Source organism: Lepisosteus platostomus, chromosome 11 (assembly GCF_059453375.1).
Source record: "Lepisosteus platostomus isolate fLepPlt1 chromosome 11, fLepPlt1.hap1, whole genome shotgun sequence".
In the NCBI taxonomy this organism is placed as follows: Eukaryota; Metazoa; Chordata; class Actinopteri; order Semionotiformes; family Lepisosteidae; genus Lepisosteus; species Lepisosteus platostomus.
Genome location: NC_142621.1, coordinates 13,521,608 through 13,544,714, shown reverse-complemented (window position 1 = coordinate 13,544,714; position 23,107 = coordinate 13,521,608). Strand labels below are relative to the sequence as shown.

Genomic DNA, 23,107 nt, shown 5'->3' with positions numbered 1-23,107 from the left:
TAATGATATATTAGGGGAATTAGTTTAAATCAATACCCTTTAAAATACTTTAAAAGACTAAGTGTCATGTTCTAAAGCTGTCAAAAAAGTGAGGAAGTCCTCATCAGCAATTTACCTGGATCAGAGAGCTAAAGGTTTTGGGAAAAGAACTGAAAGTGACTCACAAACTTATTCTGCAGCTCATAAAATGAGTTACCATTTAGAATTTAAGGTTATGAGCCAATTCAATTTCTGATATTGAATTCTGAGTATTCAACTGAAAAAAGACCGGCATTAAAAATAAATTATATTGGTTCCACTACTCATGTTGCATTTTAAATGCCTCCCCTTACATTTCATTTGATAAAGGACAAGGATTTCAGTTACTCTTCACACCTTTTAGGTTGCATTGAAGTTGAAAAAACATTTTATTTCACAGCTTCACACCAAAGATGTTTTAAAAATAACATTTTCAGAATATGGTACAGGCTTTCCTCTATTTCTAGAACAATACTGCACACTACATACTAGTATGCACCACAGTATACATAGCTCTGTAAATACATTCAATATGTATACAAAGGAAAACAAGTCCCACAGAAGTACCACTCTTAACTTGTGCTTTAAATAGAAGAGTTGCTGCTTTTTTACACATCTTGAAAAATGTAAAACAATGGCTTTAAGGTTAAAACTACTGTGACAATTGTGTCAAAAATTTCATCACATTACTTATCTCTTTATAAGTTGTCACAACCATTAACAGATGAAATAATACATTGAAAACTTGGATTTCACACAAAGAACATTCCAAGCTGCCTTAAAACATTAGGATGAATCAACAGGTGAGATGTTGAACAGCAGATAAAACAATGTACTGTACTATGTTTACATGTGAATCGGGGTTGGTAGCTCAAGTTACATAGAACAGCAGTCTTTATAAAGTATGTTTTGAAAACGGGAACAGCATTCACCATTGAATTCTGTAACTTGTGATACCAGTCTGACAATAGAACACTGATGTGATGATGGAACATAACATTTTTAGACCTGCACTAAACTAGTACTCTATGTACTTTAAAACCGCTATAATAATGAAAAATACACAATCTATTACATTCTTTATAAAGTTTACAATTACACAGATATCTATTTTTGTTGAATATAAAAAGATTATAGAAAAGTTATAAACAACCATAATACTCAACAGTTCATCAGGTCAACTGTTCAAACTGCAGTTCCTAGTTTACAGTAGAACTGTAATCTTTGCTTTGAATACTTACATTAAGAAATGTATTCATGAGACTCATGAAAATGTACTGTATTTACAAGGCATTAGTGTTTAAAATAACACCATGAATCCACCTGGGTTTCTTAAATATGCAATTCCTATTCAGAATAAACTGTCCATCTGAAGGTAGTGGATCAACTGTTCTGAAACAGAACAGGCACTTCATCATTTATTTGCATCTGGTTATGCACCGAGATCAGACACAAACATTTTAAACAAGCTGAGCTCACCTTTACTAAACAGAAAGAAGACAAATTCACCTTTCCACTCCTCAAATGGCTTAACTGAACTTGTTTGGTACTTTGAACAATTATTTAAATTACATAAACCATTTAACAGTTTTACATGCAATAGTTACATACTTCAACAGTTAGTACTTCAACATGAACAATGAGGGGGAGGGGCGGGGAGTGAATAAATATTGTGATCATATTATACATAATTGGCAGCTCAATCAACAACATATTCCACCTTTAAAGGGAATAAAAAAGTTTTTTTATGTACACTTGAGGTGTAATTTGTTTAAATGTTCATTTAGAGATCTTACAAATATGGCATTATACAGTATAGCTTTACCACTGAATTTGTGTTCTTTAAGCTTAAAGTAAGTTCCTTATTTTAGAAAATATGTAACCAATGTGACTGTTTAAACCTATAAAAAGTGCTATGGCACTTAAAAGGGAAATATAAGTTTGACATTTTTTAAATGCCCTTATCAATTCTGCCATAACTTGGTTATAGGACCTGTTCCTGTCATCTCACTTGAGTGGCTCATTTTAATAGAAAAAAATCCCTTCAATGCTAATACTATCATGGACAATCAATATAGAATTTGATTTCTCTCAGAAATGTTGTTAAAAGATCAGTGTATTTTATCCAGACCAACAGGATATCTGGATATATGTTAAGATGACCTGAAGATGTTAAACAAAAAAAATGAAATTAACAGAGGACTTCCGTTCCAACAAGTACTTTTAAGGTGTCGATTGCAAAAAAAAACGAAAATATCACGGAAAAGAAATGGCAGTTTTTCCACTTTGACATAAAAACTGAAATTTTTCTTACAGTATAGCTAATGTTAATGGCAAAAAATAACACTGTGAATCCACTCAAATTTGTAGCAATGTCATGACTTGTAATTAATGGCAAGTTGTCGCTTAGGACAACTTTTTATCACAAGGTATTCCTGCTAAAAGCAACTGCTGTACCTCTAAGAGTGTTTAAATATTCAAACACAATACTTTTAAAACAATCTTTAAAAGAAATGTTTTCAGCTGATATCAGTCACCATGTACCACTCTTCATTATGGTAATTCTGTTGGAATAAAACATAAAAATTTGAAAGCAGCACATTTTCACCTCGCCATGCCTGTCAACTAATTTGAAAACATTTTAAAGTGCATTTGCAGATCATACTTATTTCTATTTTTAAATGAGTACATTTAATTGCACACCACATTATACCACAATCATACAGTCTGTCTCACTTCTTGCTTCAATGTTTTGCACTAGAATACACAGATTTATGTGACAATTTAGATGGAACTTACCAATATCCCTAGATTTCATATATTTTGACATCCATGAAAGCACTGATTCACAAATTGAGGAAATTCCAAAAGAACAATTCACTGAATTATAGATCCCAAGCCTAATCCCACAATGCAGAGGAGTGAAGCGTGCTTGGGATGGAATAGATTATGGCAGACATCATTCTGTGTTCATCAGAAGTGTTATTCCAACATTAAACAGATGGCAATGCAGTTGTGAGACTGAATGAAAAGGTCTCCATAAAAATGGTTAGTTTATGCACAAAATAATTATTATAGTTAAAAAGAATTCTAAATTAAAATTGTGATGTGAACAACAATATGCAATGTGGTAACAGCTGAAAAGGTGGTAATGATTTTAGTATTTTATAAAACGTGCACCATGGACTTTGGAAGATATGAAGTGATCCCAGGAGAATACACATAAATGAGAGAATTAACCAATAGGACAGAATGCCTGCTTTTGATTTTTGGGATATAATCTGTTCACAGTTCGAACAGAGCAAATTTAAAAATGACTAAATTAAAAACTTTCTTGCGTATTTAAAATGTGACTTCAATAATGGCAGTTATTGAATTGTGAAATAAAAGGGCAACAATAGGAAACAGAAAACCTATAACACCAACTGAATTATTAGCCATACAGGCTGATTTCAGAAACAATCCTTTTTGCTGGAGACGTTAGACGTTGTTTGAGACGTTATGTACAGGATGAATTAAAAGTGATACACACTATCACTTTGATATCAAGGCGTAGTCTTTTAACACCACCTAACACAAACAAAGCCTGGAGTTATGAAGTCCATGTGTTATGAACTACACCGTTTCAGCTGCATAATACGATTTGGTTTTGTTTTTGCCAATGTGGCTACAATTCTAAAAAAAAACAAAACAAATTAATTCAATCAAAGAAAACTGATAACTGGTTAATTTTCATCATACAGCTATTTTCCCTTTGATTTCCAGTTTGTTGATGCTCTCACTTTGCTTACTTGATTGTTCTTCTGTAAACGTGATATATGAGTAAACCAGGCTCCCAGCAATACTGTACAGAAAAAAAAGGAAGACAAAGCAAAATTAACGAACAGGAAGAATTCTACACTGACTTTTTGCTTTAATTCCATCCATTACTAGTCAGAATGGTGCTTATTCTTTAGAAGTGTCATTGCAGTCTTGAGTCTATACCAGAAGCACATGGCACAGGGCACAACTACACACTGGCTGGGACACTGTCGACATACTCACACACAGACAAAGGAACACTTTACAGACAGGAACTAACTAAGCAACCAGGCAGAACACACACACACAGAAGGTGTCCCAGCCCAGAACTGATTCCAGACACCAACAGCTGTGGAGCAGCATCACTGACCACTACTGCACTGGGGCATTCCCCCTTTAACTTTAATTGTAAATCCAAATTAGGCAACAAGACCATTTTCAAGACTAAACACCACAAATACTTTGAAACAAAAACACACTGTCGTGGTTTCCACATCATATTTGCTGCTAGGACTGGCAATATCTAATCAATACAACTGAGAGCACTCTAAACAGTCTTATTATTCTGATAACTGACTTTAAAGTATATTAGGATCCCTAACCCAGCTCTGTGCAAGAAAAAAAAACAAACATCCTACTTTTAATATATGCATTAATTATACTAACCAATTTAAACCAAACTGTCAATTACTTTTAAAAAATTACTGACTGCAAAAGAAAAATTAAGTACATCAAGGTGAATTGTGGTAAAAGAGCTTCCTACTGAAATGGCTTATCTAGTATTTCAACTGCCCTTCTAGATGAGAGTATTATGCAACCAAAAAAGAAAAAAAATATATAGATGCAAGACCAAGCAAACTGAAATATTCTAGATGTTCTGGTTTTCAGTGGATTGTTTACCACGTAGTGATATTACAAGTTGTATCATAAGACTTGCAAATATTTCTGCAACATTGCATTTAATATGTAAAAAATTAAAGAGCACAATATTCCCTACAAGATCCAACATCCTGTGGGCCTGGACATTTACGAGCCCCATAAATATTTCTTCCTGCCAGGCAGGTTGGTGGAATTAGCCTAATGGGAGTGCACCACAGATAGCCAAATGTGACAACTGTGATGTGACTAAGTACTGGAATTTTAAGAAGAGAAAAAAAAACAATATCACTCATGTTCACATGATGAAATATTTTATGCTAGAGATGAGGCCTCTCATTGGATTTTAAATATTTCTTCCTGCCAGGCAGGTTGGTGGAATTAGCCTAATGGGAGTGCACCACAGATAGCCAAATGTGACAACTGTGATGTGACCAAGTACTGGAATTTTAAGAAGAGAAAAAAAACAATATCACTCATGTTCACATGATGAAATATTTTATACTAGAGATGAGGCCTCTTTCATCATTTCTTTCCTGTACTAAGCTCTTCCCTTAGAGAAGATAAAGCTCCATTTGATAATTTTTCACAATGTTAATAAAACTGATTCTTAAAATTAAAGCATACTTATGATGCTTTCAAGCTTTTGAATGTTACTCTTTTACTACTGAACCTGCATTTTCATTTATTTTAATTGAAGATGAGCTTCCTTTTCATTGCAATTACCTTTGACTAAGTCAGTACTGGTCGCCACAACAGCTGCTGGTGTAGTACAGACTTATTTAATCTTTCTCACTTTCGAAAAGATATGCATTCACTATAAAATAAAATACATTATTTAATAATCTCTAGCACATGTGCTTGTTTTAGAATGCTTTGTGCAGTAGTTAAGTTTGCCTTTAAGGAAACAAATGTACTGTAGATTGTTTTAAATGATTCATACCTGATATTTAAACCAATGAAGTTCGTCCAAGAGAAAATGTAGTCTCCACCAAACACCATCCCAATATAGGTTACTAAAATATTCTGAAAGAAAAGGAAAGTTGCCAATTAATGTTGTCATTAGTGAAAAAATGGCAGACAATTGAAGCAACTAAACCCAAAATTCAAAATTCTGTCCATAATAGGGGTATGAGAGATAAGTATCCATTTTTTAAAACATGTACTGTAAATGTTCAAAAGCATATTTTCCTTCAGAAAATCTAAAGTGTCTTTATTTCAGTTTAAAATTGGAAACATACCTTTATACAGCCAACTATAGTAGTAGTAAGTGCTGAATTGTACTGTGTACAAAGCACAGTAGAATACATCAGAATAAACCTGCCAAAAATAAAAGCAAAATTTAATTAAGAGCTTTATGACACTTAAAACATAATACTTTTTCAAAATACACTTGATAAGAGGAGTCAGTCATGTACTCACCCCATAACACAGGAGAGGACAAACTGAAAAACGAAGAGCATATCTGACCACCCATCATACTGCACCGCCTGAAAAGAGAAAAAAGAAACATACAGTGCCCTCCATTTAAAAATTTACTGACTGGGTAATCTATCATGCTTAAAAATGTAAAAGCCTTGAACAGAGCAAGTTCATTTTCATCATATAGTATATACTATAAGACCAGAAAACACAATAGTCAAATTTATTCACACCCATACACATTCTTTTAAATAACTTAAAAAATCATGATGGCCGGGCTCACACAGTAAATGAAAAGCATATCCAAATAAAACCCAACCAAGAAACACTTTGCAGTCAAATTTGAACTTACATGTGAGAGGATTTTGTGTTTATAATATAATTCATTATAATTAATATAGAAAATATATAATTAATATAGAATAATTGCCCAAAATATCAATTTGCCAATTCTATAATACCATTTACTTATGCCACCTATCCCACCACTGTAGTTTTAAACTTATTTCTTCAATCCATACTTTTAATATGCATTGGATTTTTTGAAAGTGTCATATCACATTTACAGAAAACATATTAATATGTTCAGAAGGCTGTCGCAAAATATTAACATAATCACTACAAACCAGTGCAACCTTCAGCTATATGAATTTAAAGTAAAAAAAAAAACATAACCGAGCCACTGTCATGAGAGGTTTCTGAATAGTGCCCTGTACTTTAAATGTTTTAGTCTTGTGGATGGAAATTGCAGTGCACAACCTACTGCGATAGAAATTTATAAGAAAGGAAAAAACGATATTATAAATGAAGTAAGCTGGTGTAATAGGAGATTACAACGCCAGTTCCAGGGTTTACGTTCATTAACTCCAGGTGCTGGTATAATAGCTGCTTTGTATTGCTTGTGCCCTGGCAGCTTCCTTGAAGCAGCCTGAGCTTCAGTCTGCCCCTGAAGAGTTTCTCCTGGAAAGTATTTCTCTAAGAGGGTTTTCCACATTACAAAGTAATGCACTGTATGAAGTTATTCATCATCATTACTCAAGTAACCAAAAAATCATAGAACTCTGGTCACCAGTGCATGAATACCTGAATACAATACTGTCAAACACTTCAGAAGATGAGATTTTAAATTACAGGTACTCTCCGACTCACATAAATCCAATTGCATATGGTCTCAGCCTTTTTCTGCACTACCTCATGTTCATATCTGTTCTTCCATGTGCACTGGCCATAGAATAATTCTCACTGTTTGCAGTATAGCTCTTTTAGTCATGACTGAAAACTGCTCTAGTGATGAGAAAGGTGTAAGTGTTGCATAAAAGCGACAATCACTCTGCAAGAATACAGTTTTATTATAATAATACTGTATTACTGTGTTATAAGTACTGTACAGTATACTGCAATAGTGTAATTTTGCATTATATGACTGTAATAATAATGAGTTGTTAATAATGTACTGTAAGAGTGCATTCCAACTTACATACATTTCAGCTTATGTAAGGTTGAACATAACCATTTTGCAAGTCATTTATATACACCTGTATATACAAAATTCTGAAATACTGACCTTATGCTAATGCATGTCATGCCATGTCAACCCATTTTCCTGTACCTTATGCACATAATCTCAAAGTGGGTCTGATGGAAACTGTGAAATTTTAATATTAATGACTTGTTTCTATAGATATTGAGAGGGTCAGCTACTGGTATGCTCTTCCTGTTATTAGGAGTTGATAGCAATGTTCTTTAAGTGTAATCCTTGCTAGACTATGACAAATGATAACAGGTAACTCATGCCTGTTTAACTTGCTGCTCAAAGGTAATTAATTTTAGACAAAACCCTGGTAAGCAACTTCGATTTCGATTTAACCGAATGACATCCTTAGGTACTTTCCAAATTCACTCGTTTATGCAGAAACATTTTTTTTTTTAATCTGAGTGAACTGAAAAATGAAGGAAGTTTACTAGAATACTGGGTAATGGATATACTGTATCATCACAGAATAAAATATGTAATTATGGTGCAATTGATCGCAAAGCACATTAAATGTAAGAGGTAACACTTTAATAACTGCCGTAATACCATGTGTGCGACACTAAGCAACTATTATACACCAGCAGCCACACTATAACGCAGATCAGGTAGAGTTATTGATCAGCTTTTACAGGTGGGTATTCTTACAAGTTTCATTGATAGTATTTCTACTTGAACTAAAAACACTAAACATGCTGTCCTGCAACTGCCCTTTACAGTGGGCAACTGAAGATGAATTACAAATACTTTCTACAACTGAAACTTAAATATACATTTTTATATATACAAAATCTAGTTTTCAAATAAATATTTTAATGCAAATATCCAATATATTAATAATGCAAAAGATATGATAACTCAACAACATTTCTTAAGTCTGCAAGAGAGTCAATTAAGAACATTTCCCACCTTTTCTATATCCCCAGTGAAATGTGCAAACAGCAAGGTTGGAACAATCATAAATAATGCATTGTAATACAGTAGTCCATATTTCCCCAACTCCTAAGAGAGAGAAAAACAAACTATTAAACACGATTTCTTGAAAAGCAAAAGTTTACACAATAATAAATGTATGCTAGAAATTTTACATTAATGTAATCAATTTACTTTTTTTGCAAGCAACAGATTAGCTCTAGGATGTATTAGATTGTTAGAACCAGGAACAAGGAAGACAATATTGAAAGTAGTATAATCGGCCCACAAACATCCGTTGTCAAATACTTGCATACCAGAGCAGAAGGAAGCAGGCAACACAAAAACATAGTGGTACAAGCCCGAATCAACATTCCTGTTCAAGGACAAAATTCTGGAAAGTTTCACTATCGTATATCTGGATGTACAAGACGTGAAATGCCAAATTCAAATCCCGCCTACTTCAATATTTAATTATAATGAACTGGTTAATGCAACTAATGTTAAAAAATCTTAAACATAAAAGAGGACGATTTGCAAGAATCTGTCCTGGATCCAGCCAGTGATTAACACGTTTGTTTTTATGGGCTACTTGGGAGTCTGTCACCATCTTCAATGTAGTTTTCTATTTTTGAGATCTTCCCCCGGGTTCTAAATATATTTAATGACCCCCCTCCCCAATTTCTTTCACTGCTTCTACTTGTGTCAAAGCATCTGTTGCATTTACTTAGGGCTTGCAATATTTATGTTCTCTTTAAAATCTCAAAATGAAGTAGCAGAACTTCACTATCTTGTTAAAGAAACTTGCATAATTTACACCCACCTCACAGCAAATATTTTTTTCCTTCTACTAACAACTTCCTGAAAGTAAATGATCAGCATAAACGTTTCTCTGGGGACATCATGGTATTGGGAAAAAAACAAGATTCACAAGATGCAGCAGTTTTCTTTCTGAATTTTATGAGATCTTGGAGGTTCACTCTACAAGTAGTATAACTACAATGAGTATAGTACATAAGTACCACGGAAGTTAAAAAATGTTTACTGGTCAAGACAACATCATGTATTTGCGTGGTTGTAATAAATATTTTAACAGGATTTTTTCTTTAAAGGCATTTTAATAACATTTTGTGGAAACACTAAAGATCTCAGGACATGTGAATAAAAAATACAATTGGCTAACAATGTTTTAAAATATGACATACTGTCAAAATTCTTACCTTGGAGTCTAATTTTTGCTTCACATATGCCCCATTTGCTGCAGTCAAGACATCATTAAGCAGAATAAACACATACCCTTGGAGGTCGAAAGAAAGATCAGTGCTAAAAAAGCAAGGATATCCAGATTGACTTGAAAGGTTTGTCTGCGAAATATCTACTTACTTTCAGTTTCTAAAGATTATCAGCATTAAAATTAGTACAGTTCCCCTAAATCATTAGCTTAAATACAGAGCTCTTTTAAAAAAGAGCTTATATTTTACGTAAAATTTATATAGTGTTCTCAAGCAAATGTTAAACCACCAGCAACATTATGGTTTTGACAACTACTTAGCATTTTCTTTTATAATACAGGACAATACAAAACACACTCAATGGTAGTCTTTAAACTTATGCTCCTGCTAGCTTTGTTGTAGTTAACCTTTGAACACACTTCTACGGTCATATTCAAATCGTACCTGGCCGCAACAAATGCTCCTAGTATCATAGCAAACACTGTAAGCTGGACAGGACGAGAGAATTTTTTTCTAAGAAAGAGAGAAGAAAAGATTTATTCACAATGCAATAACAGAGTACATAACTTCTTATTTTATCAGAGAGTTTGATTTAAACCAAAATCATTTATAAGGAAGTATAAACTGCCAGAAATAGCCAGTAGAAAAACTTACTTTAATAAGAATCCCTCTGCTAGCATTGTAAATAAAATAGAGAACCTCCTCAGAACTGTGAACATGGGCAAGCTGTGGAAGGACATGGTACATTAGACTGTGAAACATCTAGTTATGACAGTATTGATAAATCAATCACAGCTGAAGACAGACATCTCATATTAAAAAATAAGATCATTATTACTAAAATTCTACAGCAGGAATAAATATATACAGCATTTTCAAAAAATCATACTTTAGCCTTTTTGTTCCAAACAGTCCTGTTATTTGATTCCCTACATAAAGAAGAGGTAGAGGAAAAGTCTGCAACAAAAGAAAAGATAATTAGAGAACTGCGCTATAGCCTATCTTACTGCATCCATCATATTAATCAGTATCTTAGAAAACACAGTACATTTCTCAGAGCCACTTATAAGGAACCTCAATCTTTAAGATGAATGATACTGAGAAACAAATGCTCATCATTCTTGCAGATGCTACAATGAATAACTGGATGTTATCTTTTACAAAAAAAAGTTCACAAAATGTCTTCTAAAGGGCCGTATGTTTAAAATTGTACAATTTGAATAGAGTGAACAGACGTTTACATCAATTGTTGGTTCAATATCCCCCTTGTCCTTTGCAGATTACGGTTAGGAGTGTAGTAGTACTTGATTATACAGTTTGTTAATCTTATTTGACAAACTGCCAGAAACAATATCACCAAATTAAGATTTCCTAGCTGTAAAAGGTAAAAAATGTTATATGGCAAATTATTGTATTTCATTTACTTTTCTTTAGATTACTTTGTAGTATGTGTTTCTGCATTGTGTTATTGTGTTTTGTAAGTTTGTTTGTAAGATTACTGGTTGTTTTCAATGGAAATCACCTTTGATAAAGGTATCTGCTAAAACATTGATAAACACAACCACAATAAATCCTACTAAAAACATTCCAGTAGAAAATACTGTCCTCTCTTTCACAGCAGGACATAGATACAGCTAATGGGCACCAATTATTTACATGTATGCAAACAGTTAACACCACAATTGCCTCTTAACAGTGACTAAAAAGGGATGTAAACAATGGAGTGATCTGTGGAAATGAAAAAAAGGTGTTTCAATGTGTTAACACACTACATGTTGCAGTGAGACTTACAACATGATCTTGCTCAAACCAGAAGCAGGGTGACTAGTTCTACATTGGAATAAGGATTTGAAATGAGATTGAATTTGCTCTAAGAAACAGAAACACCTTCACATAAAATATACAAAACTGAAAAGGTCTGTGTGGTTTCTTCACCCGGACTATAACTTCTCTGTACAATTTCTGCTAAGCATGACACTGCAGAATCCAGATCAACAAAGCTCCCTTTCTCTTCAGGCTGTGAGTTATGAGTAGAGAGACTAATGTGTGCCTCCTTCAGCTTCAGCCTCATCACAAACTGCCTAACAGTAAACTATGCTGAGTTAAAACTGTAAACTGAAACGATAAAGGGCACAAATAAGCTACCACAAGAAAAAATGGGATCCATTTTAGTGAGATCTTTCAATCATAAATTTAGAAAACCCATCTCCTAAGTCAACTCTTCTACAATGGAAGAGTTCTTTATATAGATCTCAGAAATTACAGGCTTCAGAAGTATTTCTTTTTCTGAGAGAAAGAGTTTTCAGGAAGTACAATATAATTTAATAGCTCACCTTGCGAGGTATATTTTTATCCATATCTGGGAAGTTGATTACCCTGAGTGCCTTTCCCACCCACAGCACAACCACTGTTGCCAACATCTGCAGAGAGAGCACAAAACCGTACTGTACTATGAACAGACCTGGTTTTCTTGAGATAATTCTGCAGCAGAAAAGTGCACTTACCTGACCGAGCCCAACGCATATTGACGATGGGAATCTAGAAATAAAAAAAAAAAGCTTGAACGTCTACATAGTCAAAACATTAGCGTAACCTTTAAGGGTACGAATTTTGCTACAGTATGATACATTTATGAGTTTCTTATTGAATACAACTTTAAGTAACGTACGTTTTACGGAATACCAAACGACTAACTCCTGGAGACAGTATTATCTGTCTATCTTCGTCAAAAAGCGTAACGTTTTAAAAATACAACATAGCTACGCAAACGGACTAACTTTAAGCACTCAAAGGCGGTACATTAAAGTGTATACGTAAATAATTCCTTAATATTCGACATTACATTTCTAACTTTTATACGATTATATATCTAAAAAGACACTGATGCCTGTTGATCAAAATATATGAAATGACGTTATACTACTCAGAAATAAAGAAAAAACAGCAACTGTAAGCAATTCTTTGGAATGCTGTTGTAAAATTAGATGTTTCTGTCACAGTCTAATATCTGACAAAACAATAAAGAGGAAATGAGAAACATTTTGTAAAAATGCATTTAGCAAGTGTTAAACCAAGACTGGGGTTAAAAATATAGATAACATTTATCATCTTAATACTTAAACTTCCACTTATTGATTCATGCTTCACACACCTAAGTTAATAATTACTCATTTAGTTACTAGGTAACAAAGTATAAAGCCCAGCCTTCAGTTCAAAGTGCAGCTACAAAGGCTCCCACACCAGCTCTCCATACCTATAATTGGTCAAGACGCTTTTGTTAACAACAACGATGAAAAACGAACTCAGTCCGTAAAAACCAGCTGCAAAAAGCTTTAAAAAAACTGTCAGCGTTTCGGCCGCCATCCCCTTGCCTTCATCCCTATTTGCAACGGGTTTAGTAAGAGCTTCTCCTTTAACCCGAACACGCTGACGTCTCAGAACTTCCGCCATGCTTGCAAAGCATACGTATGAAGTGATGTAAGAGGGTTTGCTATTTTAATGAGAACTCAACCACTCCATCCTGTGGTGCTTAGAGTGCAAGACTCTACATTGTAAGAAATAATGAATTCTGACTGTGAAACTAAAGAAAAAGTAAAATTATTTCTCCCTATGGTCAGAGGTATTTTTTACACGATTTGTATTTTTTAATTAGGAGACAACAATAAAGTATTAGGTTTTTATTTGACACAGTACTCTTCATTGTCCTTATCTAAAACATATACTGTATATTTAATGCACTAATATTTAAATAATCGTCGAACCCGTTTAACATTGTTTAGAGAAATGTGCTGTTAAATCATACACGCAGGTTCAATACACCATAACATTACTGCCTTGCACCCTGCTTCTCGGATCTCAGAACCCTGATCGGATTGCGATTAGAGACCTCTAAGAAAGCCAGGTTGCTGCTACAACTACAAGTCGTGTAGCTGGAATAGTAGCTTGGAATCTTCTCGACAAGAATTTCTAAGCCAATGTTTCACTGAGGGGACGCTGTAATGTGGGAGTTGCTGTTCTCTGCATGAGACAAACTTAGGTCCCGATTAATTGGCCATTAAAGACCATATAATTACACTGTCATTAACTGGATAAATGCCACTTTGGACTTGCACAACTTGCTGTCCCCCTATGACCATCGCCTAAATTGCATTTCAGTGATGTGGATGAACTAGGTTCCCTACTTGCATGTACTTTTTTATCATTTGTATCAAACGTTACAAATAAAATGAATAATAAAGTGCTAGAAATAAAAGTTCACAGCTTGTAGTTTAAATTAAATTTAATTGATACACACAATCCATCCTGCACAGTGTTGTGCTTATATTTTGCTTTAAAACAACAACTAAAAAGCCCTCACACATAGAATGTTAAATTATGTCTTTATTTGTGAGTGAGCCAAGGGCTATGTTGCAGGGTTTGTAAAGTTAACCATAATAATGTATTTCAAGTGTCCTCAGATTTTCGCAGTTCATCAGCTTCAGAGATTCATTCTGACACACTCTGAATGTCACATTCTGCAGTAGGAATGCTGATAACTTGGTGTGAGTCAACGGAAGATGGAAGCTTCGTATGAGGCTTCATTTCTTCTTCAGGAACTTGATCTGGTTTGTTTTCATCCTGAGGATCTGAACTGGGCCTCCCAATGCTGTTAGTGACCTCTGTGCAGATCTCTGTTACATCTGTCTTCGAAGGTATTGGGGAAAAGTTGCCTTCTGGTGATCCTTTTCTTGCAGGACACTGCTCTTGGAATTTCCCTGTGTACTCTGTGCTGCTGTTTGGCCTTGACTGAAGAAAATTAATCTCATATGCACCCGTGCTTTCTGACATAATAAAGGTCTCTGGTAGTAAAGTATGTGCTGATTGGCACATTTCCATAAGAGAAAGCTGATTGGTAAGAATGGTTTCATTCTTGTTGTATCTGAGTGGCTTTGTAAAGTTTATGTAGTTCTTGCTCTCCTGGTATGCACTTATGTTTTTTTGTAAAACTGAAGCTGTCTGGTTTCCACCACTGGTTGAATTTTTTTTTACCATCATTTCCACCCCTTTTAAAAAGTCTGTGGACAAGTCATTAAATTCAAGAGGCTGTTTTGGATTTACTCCATTCTGTATTGGACCTACACTAGCATTAGAGGAGTTCTTAAACTTTGATGCACTGATAAGACCTTGGGGTGCTTTATTCAAAGCAATACGTGGCGATAGGGCTGAGATATTATGAGTAGTAATCCCTTGAGGGACATTTTTAAAGTCCAGACATGTTTTGTTTTTTCCATCATTTGCTAACACTTGAACATTCGCATTATTCTTCCCAGATTTGTTCCTTTTCAGGTTTGTTTCTGGTCTCAAAGGAAAAAGCTTTTCCATTCTTTCTCGTTGTGTTGCCTTGCCAATAATGTGGTCTTCCTGTATCGACTGGGTTATGCGGACTATAGCAGAATAGACTTCATTTTTATCATTTTTCCTTCCTTCTGCCCTTTGATGCAAAGACTCTTTATCCTCAAAAGCGTGCAAGCCTTGGCTGCAGAATGGTTTATGTTGATAATCATGATGATACACCACAGGATATGTCTTACTAACAATCTGCAAAATAAAAATAAAAAAATTCAGATTGTTATCAGTACATGTGCAGTGAGTCAAGGTATATAAAATTTCTCTTCACAAATTCTAATGATAAAATAATGAGCAATAAAACCAATGACATGCAAAGAAAATAAAGAAGTAGGTTTTAATAAAGGAAAAAACCTTACTGGAAGAGGCAAGTATATATCCTGGGATTTTGGTGAAAGTATTCTAGCAGTCTTTTTTTCCAGTTCATCTTTCATGCTAAGAGGGACTACTTCAGATGTGACTTCAGCAGCTGAATGTTTCACACTTTGAACACGTTCTTCTCTTTCAGTGTCCTTTTCTGAATTTTCTCTGATTCTCATTAAATATAGAAAAATAAAAAAAATCATACATGACCATTAATTTCAACACATCTGATTTGGAGTCTTATGCGATTAGCTATTTTCATTAAGAGTTTTGATATTTTTACATGAACTTCCAATAGTTTTCATGTTAATTGCACTGGTCTTTATACCCTTTACCCTCAATCTATCCAATCTACACCCACCAGTTTATCTGTTTTTCCAGACTAGCACTTAAAATGGAAAGAGAAAAGCAGTAAAACCTATTCCAATGCACGTCAACATGTAAGGATCTCTACGATTATAATGTTATTGTCGATGAACATGGTAGCCTTTTATAAGTTATATATTAGTCTCTGATGTTATATGAATGTGGATCACTGTGCCATTTGTAAATATAAGTCTTGCAAAAACTGCTGTTACCTTCTATATGCTCCATTCATGCCAACGCGGACAACATTTCCATACTGTAATTGTTGTGCAACCAATTTTCCAACTGACCCAGGAATACTGTATTGACTTTCATCTTCTCCTGTAAAAATCAAATAAAAAATGCACAATACATTTCAGAAGTCTGTTAGTGCCCATTCGTTAAAACATGATTTCACAAAGGGATTCAGAATTCAGGATTTAGAAAAATATCAGCTTAATAAGAAACACCAGATGAATAAGAGTGTTTGAATTGTCCATTGAACTAAAAGCTGAATGCTCTGTTCGTCATTGTAGAAGAATATAATGAAATGGTTCACCTGATCATCTTTTATCTTTGGTACACAAGTGAATGTGCGTGAAGTAGGGCTACATTATCTTTATCATCCAGAATTTTGGAATATCCTGTGGTATAATTCAGGAGTCCAAATGTGTTGGCTTACCAGTAAAAACGCTAATAGGTGTCTCTTCAGCACGGCTAGTGTTTGCAGAGAAGGAATACCAGTGTGATGTGTCAGTGTAGCCAAGAGTTCCCCCAACCAGTGCCTGGCTGCTCTGCTTGCTTAATGCATCTAAACATGGGACTTTTTCTACCTTAAGAACAAAAAAAGAAAAACATTACTTCTTAGGTTATTTTTCAATTAAATTACTTAAACAATGACACAACTGAAAACAGAAAACTGGAAAAAGATTAAATGAAAGATAATTTAAGGATATGTTCATCATCATCAAAGTCATCAGTACATTTACAGTAATTTCACCCACATAAACCTTAACATGTTTGTATTTTTTACATTGTGCTGTAATGAACATTGTATTAACATGATGTGTTATCTTACTAAATACTCTAAAGTTAAGTTATTTCACTTCTTAATATGGGTTACCTCTCTTGACCATTTGATTCTCCGTGCTGTGTTCTTTCCTGATTTTAAGGACTGTGATGTTTTAATTGTAATAATCATGAATCCTTCTTCGGTATTCTTCTCTTTGCCTGCAAAGAAAGAGCAATACTGTATAGAAAAGTGTAGTCCTCATCGAGTCCTTACAGTAGATAAATCTAAGCTTATCTGACAAATAACACACACAAATTTTAGTTTGTCATTGAATAAAAAAATCAGCCAAAAATCAGATGTGTGAAAAAGGACTGCTTCAATATCAGTTAAGAAGGTATTTAGAATCAGGTGCTGCTAAACAACTGCACATAAATATTTAGTCATCAGGAAATACTTCAAACTGTATATAAAATCAGTAACTTTTTCAGTCTGCAGCTTTCAGGTTTGTGGTAACAGTCATGATGCCTAGGTAAAAAGATATCTGTGATGATCTCAGACAAAGAATCGTTGCTGCTCATCTGTCTGGGAAAGGTTAAAAAATACATTTCTTAACAATATGAAGTCTTATCATTCCACAGCAAGAAAGATAATTTACAAATGGAGAAAGTTCAAGACAGTTGCCAGTCTACCCAAGTGTGGGCAGCCCAGAAAATAAATATTGGAGTTCATGATTTCACCTTTAGGAAAAGACTGAACAAGAACAACTTTTGTAGAATGTATCCAGGAGATAACCCCTTCTCTCCAAAAAGAAAATTACTGCACACCTTAGGTTTGCAAAACAGCACCTGAATGAATTGTATCACTTCTGGAACAATGTTCTCTGGACAGATGAGACCAAAGTGGAGTTGTGTGGCTGTAATGCAGAATGGCATGTTTGATGAAAACCAAACACTGTGTACTACCACAAGAACCTCATATTAACCGTCAAGCATCGTGGCTTGACAGTTGATATGTGGTAATAATTTGGGTCTGCTTTGTAACCGCAGGACTTGGATGCCTCACAATCATTGTGTCCATCATACATTTTTCTCTATACCAGCACATTCTAGAGGAAAATGTGATACCATCTCTCCACATTTGTCCACAGGCTAAAGCTTAGCCAAAAGTGGATCATGCAAAAGGACAATGCTCCAAAACACACCAGTAAATCTACAACTGAATGGCTGAAAAATAAAAGAATCAAGGTATTGGAATGGCCAAGTCAAAGTCCAGATCTCAACCCCATTGAGATGCTGTTATGGGACCTAAAGAGAGCTGTGCATAAACGAATGCCCTCAAACATCACTGACTTGAAGCCGTTTTGGAAGGAGAAGTGGGACAGAATTACTCCCAGGCCATGTGAGAGTCTGATAAACTCTTACAGGAAAAGTGTACTTCATTATTCCTGCTAAAAAGGGTTCCACACGTCACTGAATCATGTTACTGAGTGGATGGGTGTTGTTTTTTTTACTTATAGCCTTCACTTTGAAAATAAGTCTGGAGTAATGATGATTCAGTCTGCACCAAACTCCTTTCATTGCCCTATCAACATAATTAGTGATAGCTAGTATCTCAAAATATTTTTTTTAATCTGAAAATGTTACTTGAACACTGTAATAAGTGAAAAAGAAAATATAAATGGTGTTTGTGAATTATCTAAAAACCCTGGGGCACTGTGTAAAAGATATACAATCCTACAGAGCTTCAAAAATTAAATTAACTCTGTCATTCATAACATTGGCAGTATTTAAGAAAATCCTGGAGAGGAGCAATTAATTCAAAGATTATCTTCTGCTGTTGTTTGGAAAACATTTTCTGTGAATGTTGTTGGAAACACAAATAAAGTATATATAAATGAAAAAAACCCATCCATCAATTTTTTAACCACTTTATCCACAGGGTTACAAGGGAGGAGCCGGAGCCTATCCAGGCAAGCAATGGGCACAAAGCTGGGTCCACCCTGGACAGGATGCCAGTCCATTGCAGGTCACACACAGGCACAAACACAGAGGTAAGTTAGGTAAGTGTCACGGCTCTTGTTATCAGAGTAAACACCGCCGCCAAATTGACACAGCCTCCGACAATCAGAACCATCACCTGCCAATTCTTTAGACGCCGTCTAAATTAATTATCCTATTGAACTTCTCGATTACTACCACACCCCTAGATTTCCAGAATACTTAAGAGCTCTTTACCTTCTTCACTATGCTCAGTGTTGGGTCATACAGAGAAGCTTCTACTTGTATCTTCCTTTTCTCTTTGTGCAGATAGTTTTTTGGTCTCCTGGCCAACTGACCTGTGCAGTTTAAATGACTACGACTTTGGATCTGATTTTCACACTCGGCTTTCTTTCTCTCTCCCTTCTCTTCACCTTTAAACCCCCGGCTTGGAAACTGCATGGGGTCCTACAACTCTAATATTTGTGGCATGACAGTAGATTCATCTACCTGACTGCGGAAGGAAACTGGAGCTCCCGGACGAATCCCACCTGAACATGGGGAGAACATTCAGACACCACACAGAAAGCACCCCAGGTTCAGAACTGAACCCAGGGCCCCAGTCCTGAACGGTAGCAATGCTAACCACTGCACCACTATGTTAAATTGAATGATAAGATCATACAATAATTTACAAACAAATAATTTACAAATAAACATGCTTCTAATCTTTTCACCAAAAGATGAACATGTGTAGGTTTCACACCTACTTTCCTTCCACTAACTCACTTTTCCAGTATGCTGCTCTCCAGGCGAGGTCCTCAGGGCAGGTGAATGGTCTGATGTGGGGTTTGCCGCTGTGCTCTAGCCTGGGTGCCCTTTTAAGGGCAGAAACAGGTCTAATAGTTCTTGCTGAGCTGAAAGATACAAAGGGCAATAAATGTGAAAGACAGAGTTGTGAAGTTCATTTTAATTTACATAATTGACGCAGGCACTGATTCTTACACTTCAGCTTGGACATTATTTAAACATACATATAAAAGGGATGGCACAGCACCTGTTACTTGATGAGTTTCAATAAATTATGAACAAACCCAAGCCTCCTTATCTGTGTCTTTCAGACTTAACATATTGTGTAGAATCTGGTGTGTAACATCTGTAACTGCTTATTGTTTTTAAGAGGAAACTTTCTATGTAAGAATGTCACCCCATAGGCTTCAAAAATACGAATTAGCTGTTTAAAAATCGTCCTTTATAATGCAAAGAGATATCAGATATTTGTTTTCCATTAACATGGTAAAAGGACTCTCATTTGCCTGTTGAGCTATGATTACATGTATCTGCTTTTCTTAAAATTATAGTTCAAAAACTGAACTTCAAATTTAATTATACATGCAGCATGTATATGAATGCTTTCCACTAAAGAAGAGATTACAGTCTTTTGACTGTTGATACATACAGTAATTCCCCATGGAAAGTCACTGCAAGGTTTCTCAGAGACAATGTCTTGTACTGTATATTCCTCTAAATTCCCTTCACAAAGAAAGAAATTTTGTTCTAATACAGGATTAAGAATTTAAGATTTGAATAGCATGTATATTTTTGTAAATATACTGTATTGTGCATTTCCAGGTTGTAACATTTTATAATGCGTCATGACAGATTTACCTTATTTTCTTATGAATGAGTCTTTGTTCCTCATTTATAATTTCTTTTGTTGATTTAGGTTTTGAGATTTCAGTTCTTCTTGTGCTAGGCAGGTCAAAGACCCACTCACTTTCACTGCTTAATGGCAAATATGAGGTTTCAAGACAATCAGTAAATCTTTTTCTTGGAGTATCACCCAATTGTCGGCTCTGAAGGAATCAAAAAACATTTTTATTAAGCGATTGTTCTTTACAGACTATTCTACAGTTTATTTTCTACTTACCTGAACAGATACCAAACTACTTCCTCTTTCCTTTTTTAACAGCAGGCAATTTGTAAGATGCATTTTAGTCCTAACAGATTATATCCAAAATAAAATCCAAATAGAAGAACTATATTCTTCTGTTAACCTGGATAAAGTTATGTGAAATATATCAGAATTTTCTCCATCATCAGTAAATGTCATAAATATCATTCTTATGACTATAATGTTTAAGTAAATTATATTGTGTAGGCTGTTAACATAATTAGGGATGGACAGTGCAAAATAATTTGATTTACTGTATGTTCCATGGAATGATTGTTAATCAAGCTATTTAATGGTCTGATTAATGGCATTATCAACATTTATCACATTATAAAGACTTTATTCTTTGTTTTTTAATTGATCTCATGTCTAGCTTTTAGTCAGATGTTTAAACATACCCTAGCATGCTTTTTCAAGATCTTCTCAGAGCAGCTGTCCAGGACATTAAAAGATGCTAGCAATCTGCTTGTCATTTTTTAGCTGTGTAAAAAAATAAAACACAGATGAAAAGTGACTTATCAAAATGCACACATATTCCTGCACTGTACACACAAATATGTATTCATATGAGCATACATATATGTGTGTGCATATGCAAGTATTAAATCTAATATTTTCAATACGTTTTTAACATGTCCTTGCTTTAAGCAAATCAGATTCTTTTCAACAGGTAATGCTGGTTATTTTGAACAAAGGGTCCTCCTGATTGTTTTGTATTGTATTGTCTTAATTTTCCATGGAAACTCAAAGCTGTCAGAAATCCTTTTCTAATGATTGAAGACTGTAGCACCCATCTATAATTACAAAGCATTTGTACTGTTAGTTCTTATTGGCAGAGAAAAATGACATGATAATTAGCCTACAAGCAGCGAAAAGGACAGGAATCAATTACCGGTTAACACTAGTTAAGGTTTAGCTTTCATACATTTGCTAACAATGTTACACAGTACGAAGGTAATTTTTTAACACACTTTCTAACACCAGAATATTGAGTTTTACTATATTGTTTTGCAGACATCAATAAACAGTCTAAATAATCAAACAGATCAAGTAAAGCAAACAAATACAGTTCCATTGGTGCATAAAGGTTTGGAACCATTGGTTTAAAGATAATTCGAACGTTTTTACTTTCTGATATAACATCAACAACAACAAAATAATAATAATAGAAAAATAATAATGAACATTAACTGAAGACTAGAACGTACTTCTTCGCCCACACACACCACTGTAGTAATGCTTACCCCCAAGAGAATTTCTGCAAGTCCCCGTTTCTTTGGTAAACAGAAGGCTTTTCTTGCTGTTCTGATTTGATCGTTGGTCGCCTACATTACATAGCAGGGTTGTGGCCCAAGTTACAGAGAAAATAGTTACATTTCGCTTTGAGATGAGCAACAAAATAATTTGATGAGGAACTGAAAACCAACACGCGTTTGTCAGTTTTTAACAGCACCTCCGGCTCAGCAGTCCTGACGCAGTCATGAACATAAGCTCCGGTACGAGGGAAAGCGTCATTGCTTACCATGGAAACATCAACACCAGCCATTGTGTAAAAACAGGCGTGGCGTAAAATTGCCGGAGAGTTAAAGTCTAGATCACGTTCAAATGCGAAAATGATCATAGCATGTTCTTATATCTTATATGACACCTGAAGAAGGCTCCACGTCCAAAACGTTGTGTTTTCTTTCTTCTCTTTTAAGCATGGAATAAATCTACAGTATTACTTGTTCCTTTGCAGCCTACGCATGCTGACGCAGATACCCACCTGAACATGTTCTTATATCTACAATAATTATGGAATGTTACTGGCGCAAAAGCAATCGGTTACTTTCTTGCCACAACAAAACAGAAACTAGCCAAACAGAGCCTGTTTAAACATCAGATGTTGCTAAACTGTCAACCTTACAAGTATTAACAATGTATTACCTCGCTGGATTTAGAGCGCAAATCTTTGTTACATATGTTATTGTTACATTGCGAAATACAAATATTTAACGAGCAATTCAACAAACATTATTTTTCACGATGTTGTAGAGCATTACATTAAAATTCCTTGTCTCGCGCACAAATGGAGAACGATAGTCACGATATTGTATCCTGATAAATCATTATACAATACATTTGATTTTGTTGACCTTCCATCAAAACTGACATGAGTTTTATATAAACAGCTGGTAGCAAAGTATGAGTCTTGATCTTCCTGTCAAGTGATACACTGTACCTTACTATACTCACGAGAGGCTTCTTGAGACAGTAACTTTTATCGTCCTTTTATTTGAT

At 34.8% G+C, this 23,107-nt stretch overlaps 2 protein-coding genes across 4 annotated transcripts; both read right to left on the bottom strand.

The window, feature by feature from the left end:
* Positions 1 to 388: 388 nt before the first annotated feature.
* On the bottom strand, positions 389 to 13,251 carry slc35d1a (solute carrier family 35 member D1a). Of its 2 annotated transcripts, XM_088598528.1 has the most exons (13): positions 13,046 to 13,251; positions 12,297 to 12,330; positions 12,126 to 12,212; positions 10,682 to 10,749; positions 10,447 to 10,518; positions 10,237 to 10,305; positions 9,781 to 9,883; positions 8,558 to 8,650; positions 6,118 to 6,185; positions 5,937 to 6,015; positions 5,639 to 5,721; positions 3,810 to 3,862; positions 389 to 2,582 (listed from the first exon to the last, which is right to left on the bottom strand). In XM_088598528.1, exons 1-13 carry the CDS (start codon positions 13,240 to 13,242, stop codon positions 2,572 to 2,574), a joined length of 1,017 nt encoding a protein of 338 aa, XP_088454654.1. In that variant the 5' UTR covers positions 13,243 to 13,251; the 3' UTR covers positions 389 to 2,571. The 2 variants fall into 2 exon arrangements, with proteins under 2 accessions (XP_088454654.1, XP_088454653.1); XM_088598527.1 differs by having other exon boundaries at positions 389 to 3,862.
* Positions 13,252 to 14,053: 802 nt separating this feature from the next.
* Positions 14,054 to 22,552, bottom strand: LOC148652032 (uncharacterized). 2 transcript variants are annotated; one of them, XM_088598525.1, is made up of 9 exons: positions 22,072 to 22,552; positions 21,226 to 21,307; positions 20,542 to 20,729; positions 19,663 to 19,790; positions 17,009 to 17,115; positions 16,568 to 16,718; positions 16,119 to 16,227; positions 15,537 to 15,711; positions 14,054 to 15,369 (listed from the first exon to the last, which is right to left on the bottom strand). In XM_088598525.1, the coding sequence occupies exons 2-9, from the start codon at positions 21,298 to 21,300 to the stop codon at positions 14,278 to 14,280; spliced, it is 2,025 nt and encodes a 674-aa protein (XP_088454651.1). In that variant the 5' UTR covers positions 21,301 to 21,307; positions 22,072 to 22,552; the 3' UTR covers positions 14,054 to 14,277. The 2 variants fall into 2 exon arrangements, with proteins under 2 accessions (XP_088454651.1, XP_088454652.1); XM_088598526.1 differs by having other exon boundaries at positions 15,537 to 15,705; positions 22,072 to 22,551.
* Between the last annotated feature and the right edge of the window lie 555 nt (positions 22,553 to 23,107).